Here is a 16,877-nt window from a genome sequence, read left to right on the forward strand (position 1 = left end):
TTTTTGTATAGAACCGTACGGCCCTTATTCAGATTCTTCACCAGTTACTTATTGTTAATTAATATCTACACTTTACGCCAACTATGACAAAGATATGTCAAATAGTTTCAAAGTACTAGGGACAAATAGTTTCTAGGTTTTCAAACCATGTAACTCCGTAATGAACTCAAGATTAAATAGTTAAAATATTTCCATTTATAAATGGAAGGCTCTGTATAAGACATACAAGGGTTATATTTATTGAATTGCAGTACTCGTAAACTGTGAATATATTTATAATTTCAGTTTACAGATAACTTTTCGAAAATCATTTTTGCTCAATTTGACGTAAAATAACAATCACAAATGTAGCGTTTTAGGCAAATATTTATTGTCAGCAATATAATAAAGAGTTTATATCTGCATAGTAGATAAAAATAACGTTTGGCAACTAAGATTTTTATACAATATTCATAAAAACAACACCTCGAGCAACTAACTAGGAAATATTGAATAAAAAAAGTTTGTTAAAAAAATTGTTTCGTATGAAAACAGTATGGCATGATGTGCTAGCAACATTCTTTAGAATTTATTTCTATTGTTTAAAGTTAATTATTAGTAGTAGAATTTATCCATTATTAATTTATATCGTTTCTAATGAAGACACTACTTCAGGAGCAAAGATTCCACGCTTTCCATATTTTTCAATGATGAATACAAAATTCCATGTTCTAGACCATAATTCGGCTTAGTAAATATAAGTTATCAACCCTTCCATCTATATTTTAAGACCAACTGAATAAAAAAACATAATTATGGTAAAGAAAGCTCACATAAAAGACAAATTTCAACACTCCACACCTAATAATACTCCCCTACTTCAATTTATTTTCTAAGTAAGGATAAAATCAGTAATATTCTATGTAAATCTTCTAATTCACATAGAAAATTGAGCAATATTTGTTCTCAATTTCCTCACAATCATCCGGTTCAACTTTTTTGTTCATTGAACCGTCTCATTTTTTAACCCAAACTGAAAAATTTCTCACATAAAAGACAAATTTCAAGCTTCCAAACTGTACCTTTTTTCTCCATTAGCTTTACCTATTATGGACAAAGAATGAAATTCGTAGAAAATTGAGCAGACCAAAGACTCCTTTTTCCTATCTTGTCAACCCCAAAAAAGTCAATTATCGAGTCTTTCATTCGTTAAAACTGAATCACAAATCTATACCAAAAAGTACTCTTCTATTTCAATTCAGCTCCTATCATTTTTCTTACTTACCTTCATCCTTTACGGACAGGATCGGTAAAATTTCTTGCAAATATTTAACCTCAAGTAAAAAATTGAGCAACATTTATCCTTGACCAAAAATTCTTTACTTTCTCCTATTTTGCCATAATATCTACAAGCTTCCATATTCTTTACCATCATCTGACTAGCAAATGATCAATCATCGACTTTTTTAACCGTTGAGACGTTCTCATCTTTCACCCTAAAACTGAATCGCAACCCCCTAGACCAAAAAGTACTTTTTTACTTCAATCAGTTCAACCTTCTATCTATCATCTTCCTTTTCTTACTATTTTCCTCTTATGACATAACTGGTAAAATTCCTTGCAAATCTTTAAGATCGAGTAAAATATTGAGCAACACTGTCCTAGACCAAATATCCTTCGCTTTCACTACATTTTTATGGTATCTACAAGATTCCAAATTCCTTACCATGATCTTTAATTACCAAACTGTATCAAAATTCTGGACCAAAAAGTACTCCTCTATTTCAATTCCTTACAGTCTCTATTACTTTTCTAACCTTTACCTATTAAGGATGGACCCAATAAAATACGAATTCTTAAACTACTTTAGAAAATTAACCAGAATTCATACCGGACCCAGATTCTTTACCTTCCCATAGTGTCATGAAGATTACTAGTTTTACCAAAAAAGACTCATACAAGATCAATTCTTCACTCTGACCCATATAAACATTTCCAATGTTCAACCCTACAGGGAATTAAAACATTCCATATGACAATTTCTACACTCTACGCCGAAAAGTTCTCAATTATTTTAATTCCTTCCAGCTTTTTTTCATATATCTCCCTAATGTTTACTCATTAACCACAGAATCAAAAAAAATTAATTACAAATCTTTAGACTTTGCTGAAAATTGATCAGCATTTATTCTGGATCAAAGATTCTTTAGTTTCCCTATCTTGTAACGGTGTCTATAAGACTATTGTGGCAACATTTTTCTGGAAATTATTCATGACAAACTATTTTCATACTTGGAATACACCTAAAAATTATTAATTACAATTTATAGCATTATTTCATACACGGTTTTTGCATAAATATAAATTAAAATAAAACATAAAAACAAACAAAAAATAAGAAGAGACATTGATCACAACTTTCGATGTAAAATTTTGACATTCAAAACTAGATATGTATTTTCCATTAAAATAATGATTCGTTTATTGTTATGAACCGACATTTATTTAAACCAATCGCTGCTCATCATTTGAAATCTGTAATATATTAAAATACAGTGGTTTGCAATCACAAGCAAATAGTTTAAGAAGCTCAGGTGCCTCCTGGTAAGATATAACTCACAGACATATGACTGATATAATATTTTAATTTAATTCAAAACAAGCAATACACCTTGAGGAAGAAGAACCTCTAGATTATCTAATTCTTGTTACAGACAAGATTCCTCTAGGAACAAAGATCTAACGTCCTTAAAACAAGTACAAATTCTGAAAATCATTAGAACTTCGAAACTAGAAGATGAGCTATAAATATCGAAACCAATAGAAAACAGCAGGCAGAAGAAGAAAAGAAATTGTCGTAATAGGAGCTGTCTCACCACTATTGAATTAATTTCTGAAATGGGAAAATTAATTATAGTATTCTATTTTCATGGATAAAAATTTAAAAAAAAATTGACTATAATTATGGAAAATACTTTTTACTGGGAGTAATTACATTTTTGATACATCTCGTTGAATTAAATTACAAAATATAATAAATTATTGAAATTTTGACATTGTAACAATAAACGATTCAATATCATTATTTTTTTATTCGATTCAGACTTATTTTGAGGCGTGTCTTATGTTTGTACTTACAAAACGGGTTGCCAAGTAGCTAATCTACATTTTACAGTTTTGGAAAAATTGCATTCGATAGTAAAATACCCTAAGTATCCGAAAAAATACGAAATCGAGGTTTTAATTTTCAGAATTTTAAATGGATGTATTGACCTTTTCGGTTTACGAGACATAAAATCGAACTAATATAATATATTTTATAAAACCTATCTACAGTATGTACACAATGATCAGTAAATTCCAGAAAAGAAAATGGTATGCATCAAGAGAGGGGAAAAACCAGTCTGTTTCAGTCCATTATGGAAATTTGGGCGAACCCTACCAGGGCTTTGTCATCTGGAACTTCGTTGGGATGTAAAGGCGAATTCTGCAACAATATTAAAATAGTGAATACAGGATTATTCATTATTATTACAAGTTCTGCTGAACACAATTTGTATATTGACCAACGAGAAAGTTAAAAATGAAATTTTCATTATTCTCCTATATAATAATCAGAGTCAGTTTAAGAATAAGGTAAACAATGTACGCAGTTATCAAAGAGGAGTCACAGGCGGCAATAATTTTTTACTAATAGCGAAAATCAAACAAAAACTACAAGGAACGAGAAAACAAAATAACAGTCCCAATAAAAAGTTTGAATGTGTTTATTTAATGAAGCACATGGAAAAGCCGCAACTGTTCTGAATGCAATTTAATCTCTACATGTTGAAACCGGCTGAGACCACAAATACTACGTTGAATCAGGAAGATATTGAAGACAGTACATCCACAATTCCCAGCTCACATTTGCCATCAACGCCCCGTCAATCCAAGAAAATCCCGGTAACGGTCTGGCATCTATTTTGAATTCATCAGCAACAAATGATGATGAAGTGGATTCTTCACAAAACAAAGCAAGCCACCACCAATGATGATATTGGAGTTGTTTCTGATGTGATGTATCTGAATTCAGAAACATGTGTAGAGGAGTCTAATAAAGTTAAGGTAGTTGGAGCAGAGTATAATGATGGTGTGAGACCTGGTCCATGAAAGCAATTATTGTCATATCCAATTGATACTATTTCACCAGCAGACGATGAAATAAATATGCTACTGCTTCCAAAAAAGCTCTAACAAAGAATAGATTGAGAGCATCGTACAACTGCTCTGATATATGATAGCTCAGGAAGCAAAGATTTATTATGTGAGAAAAGACGAAGATGGTGACTGTTTACATTTATTGCAATGACCTATTTTCTCGTTCTAATCCCGGTGAAGATTGGTTATAATGTATGAATTGTTTCCTTTGTGATCATATATCATATGCTGATGTCTAAAAAAGCACCAAACGATCTATTTGTGAACTGTGTTCTTAAAAATTAATATGTCAATATGTCCTTACATTTAATTTTTTCCGTACTCTACGGACAAAATGGTTTTTGTGATCAGTTACATTTTTTATTAACCAAAAAAACTGTGTTACTCATAGTCAATGAGCCTAAGATAACTAGAAACAATTGAGAATGATTAAATAAATAAGAGTGAAAACCAAGTAAGTTGTCCCTACTTTCCCAACATCTAAAAAGTGACCCAGATGTTGAGCTAAATGACTCGAAATAAGTAATTGTCGAACAACTAGTATATGATCCTGATTATCTGACATCAACTGACATTAACGCCTGATTGGAAGGAGCAGAGATTATCGAAAACGTACTAGACAGTGATGGGAGGAAGGTGAAGTTGCACGTACAGTAAACACGGATTCAACGCTCTGTGCCTACGCAACTGCGATAATTTGAGTGGAAAAAAACGGAGCTTTAGTTTCCGACATATTGACACTCAAAAGACTCCTGGAAAATGTTTTGAGGATTTATTTGATTCTTAGAAACAAAAAAATAATAAAAACTATTTTGTTGTTAAGCATTATTTGTAAATTTTCTTTTGCTATTTTATATCACATCAATAAAAATGTAGTTTATTTAAAATTGTTTAATTCACCTTTACTAATCCCACATTTTCGTAAATCCCGTATTAAAAATCCCCTAATAGGATCGGATTAACGAGATCCTACTGTATTCATTAAACTTACCAAAGCGAACGTGACTACTTTCATAGTACTCCTCTGTTCGATTAATTTCTGCAAGTTTATCGTGATAGCCATAATATCTTTGCCATCTACTAAACCGGCACCAACTAATTCACTAGCTATACCTTCAGCAGAATCCTTACCGACAGCAAATTCGAACCTAATGTCATTCAATTCCCTTTTCGCATTTCTAAAACAAGTTATATCTTTTATTTCGATAACATAATTGTATAATATTAAGGAAATTAGGATGGGAAAGGAAAAATTCACGTACCTGAAGGTATGAAACTGCGTGTGGGGTTCTCTAAGGACAAAAGTTAAGGGTAACAAAACCGAGGCAGTTGTAGCTCCGTATTATTTTTACCTTACCTCATCCTAAGAACCAGATTCACCGGTGGTGGATCGCCAATTTCGCTAGGTTCATCGTGATCCGAACCCGACGATCCTACCGATACTAAAGTATTCATAGGCTTAATATCGTTGTCGCTATCACTCGATCCGCCATCTTCGTCTTCACTAGACCAAACCCACTCTCCCGTTTCTTTCCTGTGCAAACGTCCGGAAGCACCAGGTTGCCGTTTAGACGCCTAAAAAGATCATATCATAACGTCTGGTCCTTCGAGCCGGATACGAAACAAATATCTTTGAAAGGCTCGAAGAACCAGACATTGTGTAATAATACCAAACTGTGGATTCAGTGCACGCAACGGTTTCAAGCTAATTATTGTTGTTGTACTTGAGTTGACTTAATATTAAATTTGTATTTTGGTTACTATGGTAAAAATTTTATGTAAATTTTTAACAAATTAGTCAAGTCTTGAAAAAATTGTGTGCAAAATATCAACTAAACTTAATTTGGAGTCCACATAACATTAAGTTGAACTACCTTTTGCACCCTGGTTTCTAAACTGGGTCCTATTGCTACTAACGTTGACTGAAGATACTTTTTATCCTTTGCCTTTTTAAAAAAGGTATGTTTTAATAAGTCGGCCGCGGTGGGCCTTTTTCCAGGTTCTTTTTGAAGACAATCCGTTATTAGTTTTCTAAAAGTTTTACCATATGCCTATAAGTATAACAAAACGTTAGTTGAACGAAATAAAACAATATATATCAACAAATAGGGCATTTGAACACTTTTCAAGGTATTTTAGAGAGTTCTCTTTTGCCTTCTATCGACTGAAAAGTGATAATTTATCTAAGATATTGATGACAGAACAGAACAAAGCCAATATTCCACCAGATCTCGATAATTTTTTACTATAACTCCCACACAAATGAATTTATTAGGTTCAGAATAGAATGGTGAGCGACCAAGCACATAGGCTTTTTGATAGGCTCTTCGTACCCCCACTTGAAATTATCAATCGTCAATGTCCTTTAAAAAGTCGATCAGACACTTTGGCTTGAATCTTTTAACGAATTAAGATATAATTCCTAATCAGCCGAAAAGGGAAAACTGTGGTCGCTTGGTTTCAAAAGCACTAGTCAAAGCTTCGACATAGATGTCGAAGCTTTGAGCTTTGGGAGCCCTCGGTAGGAAGAACAAAATATATCATAGTCCCTGTTTTTGCAGTGCCCTTGAAATTTCGCCAGGTTTCCTGCTGGCATTTTTCGGGACACCTGATTAGCTCGGTTACCATAAGTACGATAGTGACACCAGTTAAATGTTTCTGGACATCACAAGTAGTTCTTCATGCTTCTTAGCTGATATGCTAATGAATCTTTGGTCTGATTATCTTAGACCTGAAATATTTTTTCAATAAGATTCCATCTGATACTTCAGCCATCCATTCAGTTCGTTGTTGTGACATGTCCGCTTCCTTATCGGCTGGTATAGTCTAGTGGACTGGTAGCTACATTAGGATATTACAATATTAATTTTATGAGATCATTGACTATTTAATGGGTTCCAGAATATGGAAGGGCTCTTGAAATATGAAGTGTTTATAGACAATAAAGGTTTGGACTTTTTTCATAACGACCTTAGTTACTTTTAACTCAGGACATGAAAAAATGAGTACCGATTCTAGGCATGCATGAAATAAGAACGAGAATAAAATTGAAACGTGGTGAACATCATAACCTTCAAAGCACTGTTTGATTTTTCAGAGATATAGTATGGGGTAACATTGCTTATAGCTCATAAGCATATTAATACAATCAAGTAATATTGGTACGTCATCTGACTTCTTTCCTCAAATCACATAAAGGCAGACAAGCTTTGACCTACTTCTACTACGCTTTAATTAATGTCGTACTTTGGTCCCCAGATTGACCTCCAATTGGGCATAATCAGTAGAAAGTTAAGGAATTTAGATTCAATTGGCGTGGAATGATATCTCAGAAGAATACTCATAATTATAGAGTTTCGAACATCTACTGATGTTTTTGACCAGAAACTTATTTTTATTATTAACATTATAAACCCCCTGATAACACAAATATTACAGAAATAAAATCATTTTTACTGGGTTTTCAGGTTCCTTTGTCACTGATTTTACATTTTCTGAGAACTTACCAAGACAGAATTAATAAACCAACTAAAAGGCTGAAAATATTTTTATTTACCTTATATTGATCTTTTTCAGAAGCTCCTGTATCAAGACTGGGTGGATCGTTTTGAAGAGTCAACATAAGCACTTTCATAGGAGGATATTTATGATAAGGTGCAGTACCAGTAGCCATTTCTATAGCTGTGATACCAAATGACCAAATATCAGCCTTAAAATCGTAACCATGATCCTGAAAAGAATAAATCGTTGGTATAAATTAGACCAAGGCTGTTAGATTACAAATAAAATCGGTGATTTGGAAGTTGCTCACTATGTTGTAACATATTTCTATAGCAAAGTTATCATCTGCAAAGACTAAATGTAGAGTTAGACTAATGGTGAATGTTATATGTAAGTATATAATATCACCAACCGTTCTAGAAATTTTATTTTATTTAAATAATTGTTATCCAATAAGATTAATACATTTTTCCATATATTTGAATCAATTTTTAAAGCAAATCTTACACTGCAACAACAAGTAGTCCCAAAATATAGTTTTGGCCTGCACAAACCAAAATTGGTGTCAAATCAGGGCTGTATAGTGGATGACCCATCACCTCCACCTTTCTGGTAGATTAAAAATTCAATTATTTGAAAAGCAGTGTGTGAAGTTTCATTGTCATGATGAAGCCTCTTCTTAACATTTTCCCAATTTGTTCAATGACTTCTGGCAAGCAAATGGTTGGGTTCTTTTGTCACAAAACAGGTAATACTTAAGAAATAGGCTACCATTTGCTCATATAACTTTTTTCTTAGTCTTCAAAAACCCAAACAGCTCATTACATGGTCATGGTTTCGAATTTATATGTATAGATCCATGATTTGTCAGTCAAACAGATATTATACAATGTTCTTTAGAGCTTTGGTCAAACCATAAGGGATCCACTGATCAAATGATCTCAAAGATGCCTCATATCCATCCATCCATCATACAGCCACATTTAATTTAATTATACCAGTTTTTTATATTGTTGTAAAATTGAAATTCTTTACTATGTAAGGTATTAAGGTCATCAATGCGGTCTTGTGATGTTCTAAATTAAACGTTACAAAAAATAATTGAGGTTGCTTGAGGAGGTTTTCTTCAAAAATAAAAAAGTTTACATTGTAACAGAAATAATCAGTGCTGACATGAGGAAAAATATAATTAGCAACCCTAGATCAGCTTCAAAACAGATATACACTTGTAATTGACGATAACATTGACGAAAACGTACAAAATAATAGTAAATGTACCATATAGATTCCAGGATGCTACATAATACAAAAATTATCAAGTTTAATGTTAACAATAATTTGTATGGTACCTGTTCCATTACTTCTGGAGCCATCCAACAGGGTGTACCAACAAAAGTATGCCTAACTTTCTCCCTGGATATATCTCGACCTGTAGCCAGCCAGGCGGAAACTCCAAAATCAGCAATTTGGACAGTACCGTCTTCACCCAATAAGATGTTACCAGCTTTTATGTCCCTATAAAATAATTACTCAAAAATAATATACTTGAATATAATTATAATCTGGTAAATTGGAAATTATACCTATGAATTTGTCCATTGCTATGGAAATATTCTAATCCCTTTAAAACTTCTTTCAGAACAGTGGCGATAGTTGCTTCATCAAACACTCCATGTTTACAATTGGTTGCCCTCATTTTGTGTTTGATTATATCTAACAAACTGCCACCTGAAAATAACAATCTTTAAAACATTGATTTAATTAACAAATTAATTAATCCAATCAAATATTCCCATCCTTCCTAAATGACAATAAATCTTATTAAATAGATCAATACAAGACATTGTGTTTAAATCATTTAAATAGAGTTAATAGATTGGGTAAAGGATTGGTTTTATTACTTTATAAGCACATGTGTTTATCATTAATGACAATTTAATTTAACTTTGGTTTTTGTTGACTTTTTTGTTTTGTTCTCTTACTGGCCTAATTGTGTTGCTGTTTAATTTATTCACTCATAATAATTATTTTTGATAAGGATGTATTTTGCTCCTGTACAGAGCTATTATGTTAACTGAAAATGCATGGGTTGAAAAAACAACTCAAAATTATTATTATTAAGTATTTTATGAATAATTAATACTTAGAAATGTTGCCCCCTAGATACAGAGAAATAATAACAAATCTAGCAGATAAGGGCTTTACTCAAACATTCAAGATGGTTGAAGATCAGAAGGATTTGAAACAATATATTGAATCATGATGGTCAAAATTGAGCTAATGACTGAAAAGAAAAATTGAAAAATCTAAACACATAATGGAAGAGGAAGATCAGAAGAAGATTGCCCCAAAATATACAGACATAATAACAAATCTAACAGATAAGGACTTTACTCAAACATTCAAGATGGTCAATGAACAGAAACAAATGAAAGAAAAAAACAGATAGAGTTCGAGTACACTTACCTTCTAATAGTTTTAAGACAAGCCATAATTCTTCCCTTACAACAAAACTGGTATAGTAAGTGACGACATTTTCATGATTACAACTACTCATAGCCTGGATTTCTTTTAGGAGTTCATCCATCGATGTATTCCATTTTTCTAAATTTATACGTTTAATGGCACATTTTTCGTTTCTGGGTTTGCATAAGGCGCCATGAACAACTGCAGTTGCGCCAACTCCTACAAAACAATACCAAATCAACTTTTTATGTAAGAGGTAAACTACAATATATATTTTAAAGATAACATTTATTAAAATCATCGAAATATATATCAATATGTATAATAGTGAGGTAGCAACTAGCAATATGAATCTATAATGAAATTACATATTTTATCATATTTTTATTACATTAAAAATTCAATGGTGTCAATAGAAATATTTTGGATTGTTTGTTAATAATGTACAAACAGAAATAAAACTCATTTTGAGGCTACTGAAAAACTATTTATAAAGGACAGAAAAACTTGGACAGGAAGAAGGAAAAGGTCAAGGTCAAAAAGTTTAGATTTGAACAAAAAATTCTATCTAACAAGCTATCTAATTACCCAAAAAAATCATTTCAACACACCAGACGATGCTTCAGACCTTAATGCTAACTTGGTATAGCAAATTTTTTTATAATTCCCTGTTTACTTTATTGTCAGCTCTGTAGATAATTATTATGACAAAATGCATCACAATTCCTAAATGATCTAAAAGATCTTTAGAACAATCTGTAAATGTGGGAAATTTCGGTTCTAAGATCACATAATATGGCGGTTTTTTTTCTAGACATGTATCATAGCAAAACGCATGAGAAACATCCCTGATTATCGCTAACTGAATTAAAATGATCTATCAAGTAATTTTGGGTTATTTTTCTAGAAAAAAATGGCTTCTTTCTTATTCCCATATAGCTACTGACTCTGTAGACAAGTACAACAGCAAAATCAATAAGCAACAAATTCCAAACGATATCAAGTGAATTTTTAAAAATTTTGAAGCACACAAAAATAAATTTCTAGGGCCTAAAGCAAGAAATTTAATTGTTTTCCAAATAAGTTTCCCATAAATAACGATTTGATATTATTGAATCTGCAAAAATTTCATTATACCAATGTAAAATTAGCATTAACAACGTTTTTGGGAAATTGGCTAACTGCAAGAGAATTAACTATTTTGGTAACAAATCAGCTGCAATTTTTTTCTTTCAATAAACTTCTCTGTCCATTTTTTTCTTTGATACATAAATAGCCACAATTTTTTTATTAAATACAAGATTAAATGTATACAGCAAGCCAGTACAAGTAATTAATGTGATCAGTAGTAATAGGGGCCAGACAAGTTGAAATACATAGAAATCTAAATCAATTAAATTAACATGTTTATTAAAAAGTATGCATGTTGCTGATGTAATTCTTCAATAAAGACATTGGTTAATACCTATATTATTTTGAATAAATATAACCAAGTACTTGCGGTAGGTTTTTTCATATTTTAGTGTATATTTAAAATATATTATTAAATATAATATATAAAAATTGACACCTGGCTTTGTAGTATATCAAATTTAATAATTAAACATCAAACTTTGATATTGCTTTTGATAATAGCCAATAAAAATATGTGATGAAAATATCAAATAATGTCTAAAAATCTACCTTACTCACTTAAATCAGCTATATATTTGCATTATTTTGTTTTATTAGCAACTAGATTGGTTCCAACTACATTGTGCTTCTACACATTATTGTAGACAACTGAGAACTATGAAAAGTTGCCCAAATAATAATGGTTCCAAAATCTGGGGAGAATCCAAGTGATCTAACATTATATCGTCCAATAAGCTTATTACCTATTCTATCCAAGGTACTCAAAAAACTATTGGATCGTTTATTACCTATTATAGAAACCCAAAAAATAATCCCTAACAATCAATTCAGCTACCTTAAACAACCCGGTGTGATAGCTAATCCATAGAGTGGTAGAAAATATAAATAAAGCCTTTTAAGAAAAAACATTTTTCTCAGCAGCATTTCTAGATATCCACCAAGCCTTTGATAAGGTTTGGCACGAAGGGTTGTTATATAAAATCAATAAAAAAAATCATGTCACTTTTACCTAATATTAAAATCATATTTGGAGGAAAGACATTTATTTGTCAAATTCAGGGGAACTACAAGGAAGTATATTTAGACCTATACTTTATCTAATTTATACTTCTGATCTGCCAACCACCAGAAAAACAGAAATAGTAATGTTTGCTGATGACATAGTTTTTGTTGCAAGACATCCAAATCCTCAAACTACGTTGATGCATTTACAAGAGAGCTTAAATAAAATTAAAATCTAGATGAACAAGTGAAATTTCAAGCCTAACGTAAATAAGTCAACTCAGGTAACATTTACTTTTACCCAAAAACACATGCCCACCAGTGATACTAAACAACATTGCATTAAAACAAGAAAATGAAACAAAATATTTGGGTTATGTACCTAGGTAGGAGATTAACATGGCGAAAACATATATTAAAAAAGAAGAAATAATTGGGTATCAAATTTAGAGAAATGCACTGGTTAATTGGCAGAAATTCACATTAAAGATAAGCTGCTCCTCTATAAGGTAATTTTAAAACCCCCACCTATGGAATTCAATTCTGGGTTACTGCAAGTAACTCCAACATTGAAATCCTTCAAAGGTTTCAGAACAAAGCCCTTAGAACTCTTGTAAACGCCCCGTGGTGCATGCCCAATTTTATCTTCAAAAGAGACCTTCTAGTGCCTTGGGTAAGAGATGAAATTTTAAGTTACAGGGCTAAAATATTGGCCCACCCTAATGTACTTGTAAGGAAACTAACCAAATAAAACTTAGAGGTACATCGCCTTAAAAGATTCAAACCCAACGAGCTTGTAAAGAGATTTAATTAAAATATAAAAACTCTCAGTAATCAGAATATAAAAAATGTCAATTATAAAGTATAGTCTGTGTTGTTATAAAAACTTATTTAATAGAAGATCCTTCTTGGAGGATACTTCTCCATTACCATCTTATGAAAATTGGTCCTAATGGACCCTCTTTATTCCCTAAAAACAAGGATTAAAAGTATACTTTTATTCCCTAAAATATTTTTAAGCGATTGGTAAAAAGTTGTGCCCTCAAAACATTCACTTCTCATCTTATGTTAATACTTTCTAAATAAATAGACCAGACAGATTTTATTAAGTGACAACAGTTTAGTGTTCTCTATTGATCAATTAGAAGTTTTAATATGAAATGAAAGGAAATCTCAGGGATAGGAGACAACATTTAAAATGAAAAACTTGATATTCCATGTTAATATATATGGAAACCAAAAAATTTCTTACCATATGTTTCAAGATCTCTAAGATATTTTTATAAATATGATTCACTCAAATACCCAAGTTAAATTTAAAAAAAGATCAAGTTCATGTTTTTAACAATTAATCAGAAAATTGCTATTCGAGCCTTTTTGGTATTCAGATTTTGCTCTGTAGGTAGTTGATTTTGTCATAAAGAAATATACATGGTGGTAGATTAAAATTGTATTAATATACTTTAATATTAAAAAAATAAGTAAATGGAATTATTTGTTCTGGAATCTAAAAATCATAATACAATTACAAATGAACCTTGTTTCTAATAGATTAATGAGTAAACATATTTTCTCAGTAGATAATAAATTGTTCTGTTATGTGTTTACTAAATTTGATAAAACAAATAATTATATTCAAATATACAAACAACTTTTTCACATTCTGAATCATACAAATACTATTTTCATTTAAATGTATAATGTATCTCTAATTTTTTTAAAATTGCTTGTTTATTTATTCTTCATTCACAATAATTAACTTGGATATCAGAGCACTTAAGATATTTTAAAATTCTGTTATCAGAAATACAATTGAACAATTAAGAATCTGGAGTACGAAAGCGAGAAGAATAGACTATATGTGACAAGTTCTAAAAATATAGGATAGTAAAGAATATATTTTTTACTGTTATTTATATACCTAACTACAAAAAATTAACTTTATAAATTATTTTCAACTTATAAATCCCAATTATATGTAAAATAATTATATTAAAATTCAAAAATATTACCCGTTAACTTTTAAAAATCTAGGTGAACTGCATATTTCAATATGTATTTCAATCTCTACTAGGATAATGAAAGGCCTTTCGAGAAGAGTTACTAAGAAATTGAAGATATAAAATTTATAGAAAGTAATATGTAGTTACTAAATACGTACAAATGGCCATTAACCATAAAAACTTGTACCGGATTAAAAACACCAAAAAAGTACATAACCTTAAAACTGACACAAAATCCAATTTTAACTGCAGATACATTACTTGACCAATAAACTATTATACACTGTGACACAGAACTTTTCACGCAAAACACTTTAATAAAAAATACTAACCGATAACTTTTCCCAGTTCGTAATCATCTTTGGTATTCGGCCAAGGCACTGCAGTCTGACTTGAGGTGGTCGCCATTTTTCTTGACAGAAGGTTACCGAATGACTGCTTTGCCACTCTAGCGTATCCAGTGAAAGATAAGTGATCACATGTTGTAGCTTTTTGCCGGAAGATGCCAGGGCTACCAGGTGGCAAAATTTCTTCGGATATTTTTCTAAAAAGATTTTTAATAGAAAGTAAACCACTATTAGATATATATAAAAATAAGTAGTTAAGACAGCTATTTCAATCGTATAGACACCAAATCCAATTAAACAGTATACAGAGGCGTCACTAGCCCACGTCCACTTTAAAATAGGTACATTATTTTTGAAATTGCTTGCTGATATCTATTGCTCATTCATCTCAAAACTATCGACATAATTAGAGTATTGTAGAATGTTTTTAAACAAAAGAAAATATCCAAACATTGTATGAGTAATAATTGAATGTAAAGATTATTTTCCAAATTAACTACCGAATATATGTATATCTCAAATTAAGTGGTAGATTCGATAAAAAATATTAAAAACACCTAATTACAATTTTATCTGGGAGAAACCGTATACAAATATGTACTGAAGCTGAAAGACATTTTGAAAAATTTTTCGAAAAGCAATGTAATCAATTGGTTCATATAAGTTTATTTGTCGTATTTTTGTTTAGTTGAATGCATGAAGTTTAGTGAATTTTCAAAATAAACTTTTTTCTGTTCTTTTGTAAAATAACTGGTAGGGGTGAGTGGGGAAGTTGAATAGTCATATGGTTTTATAGTTTTATGGATTTTGATAAATATCATTTTGAAATGAAATTCAATAGTATGAATATTTTAATTTGGTCTATTGTCTGAGCGAAAATAGAAGAACTAATAAGTATATTGTGAGTTTGCTTTTTATACTTAAGTAAACTGAATATTTCATACTCTAGGCACGTATATATGCTATAAATTGTGAAAGTATTTAAATTTATGACGATGGCGACTAAACGTGATAAGACATTAATTCCTTTGGCAAAAATACAGAAATGGATTACACAAACAACTGGTATTAACCAGGATAGAGTGAAAAATATTATCAAGCCAGTTAATAATATTGATAAGGGTGAAGTTGCATCATTCCATCTCAAAGACAATAAATATAAAACGCAAAAAAAGTCGACGATAGTGTTTTGATAAGAACTATTCAAAATTGATTTAAGCAAAGAATAAAACGGCACCTACATACTTTTGGAGGCAAAAAGTTGAGGAAGAATAGTTTTTAGCGGTGTGTAAAATCATACGTAAATAGGTTTTTTATGACGCTAAATAAAAATTAACTATAACTAAATTCTTATACTTGTTAGAAAGTTTGGTCTGAAAATAGTAACCAAAGACTACAAAAACCAGTGTCGAAAGAGCAGCGCTGAGTCATGAGGATAACGCCTTCAGAAAATGGCATCAAAGATCAAACTCATATCGTACCACAATGTCTGGCCTTTGTGATGACCATAAATAAATCGCAAGGACAGTCGTTGGAAGTTTCTGTTTTTTAAGTAATAAAACTTCATTCACACCGAGCTTTTTTTTGTTTCAATAAAAAAAGGATTCTTTTTGTTTGATTTAAGTTTATTTTATACAAAAGTTTAGGTCTTTTATCTATCGATTAAGGCAGTACGAAGTCTGCCGGGTCAGCAGTTGAAGACTTACGAAGATGGCAAAATGTCAAAGCCAGTATACAAAATGTGGCCATTGAAGATGTTGGCAACATTTTTGTATCTGTTAACAATGTTGGATTTCCACACCAAGATCAGTGTCGTTCAAAAATTGGAGGAAATTGCTGCTACTACGTTCATCATTATTGCTGCAAATTCTGAGAACATAAAAAGAAAATGGTGAATAAATTTTTCCCGATATTTCATCCTTGTTTTAGAAGGCGAAGCCATTTTGACCTTCCGTCATATTGGAGATTTCTGTTCCCATATTATTTAAGCGTGATGTCCCACAATGCAGATGCAGGGGTAGCTCTCATTTTTTCCATTAGTTCGAGCAAATATTTGTTCGCATTGGATACCTCATAATTCGACAATCACTGAAAAAAGCTTGTGTCCATTGGTGCAAAGAAATGCTGAAAAACATCGAATTGATGGATCTTCCGCCGTACAATCCATGTTTGGTTCCCAAGATTTCTTTTTATTCCCGCAAATCAAAAATAAATTAAGAGGTCAACGGTTTTCTACACCTGAGGG

At 31.2% G+C, this 16,877-nt stretch overlaps 1 protein-coding gene across 1 annotated transcript in view; it reads right to left on the reverse strand.

Moving 5' to 3' along the window:
* Positions 1-236: 236 nt before the first annotated feature.
* Positions 237-16,877, reverse strand: part of LOC130452689 (serine/threonine-protein kinase OSR1) — a 35,095-nt gene continuing 18,454 nt past the window's right edge. The window contains exons 3-11 of the mRNA XM_056792087.1: positions 14,618-14,829; positions 10,147-10,365; positions 9,264-9,408; positions 9,030-9,195; positions 7,736-7,909; positions 6,054-6,230; positions 5,537-5,754; positions 5,171-5,357; positions 237-3,466 (exon numbers count right to left, since the gene is read on the reverse strand). Of these exons, the coding sequence (XP_056648065.1) occupies positions 3,389-3,466; positions 5,171-5,357; positions 5,537-5,754; positions 6,054-6,230; positions 7,736-7,909; positions 9,030-9,195; positions 9,264-9,408; positions 10,147-10,365; positions 14,618-14,829 (1,576 nt within the window). The 3' untranslated portion in view covers positions 237-3,388. The remainder of the gene's footprint in view (positions 3,467-5,170; positions 5,358-5,536; positions 5,755-6,053; positions 6,231-7,735; positions 7,910-9,029; positions 9,196-9,263; positions 9,409-10,146; positions 10,366-14,617; positions 14,830-16,877) is intronic.

This window comes from Diorhabda sublineata, chromosome 2, assembly GCF_026230105.1.
Source record: "Diorhabda sublineata isolate icDioSubl1.1 chromosome 2, icDioSubl1.1, whole genome shotgun sequence".
Classification (NCBI taxonomy): domain Eukaryota; kingdom Metazoa; phylum Arthropoda; class Insecta; order Coleoptera; family Chrysomelidae; genus Diorhabda; species Diorhabda sublineata.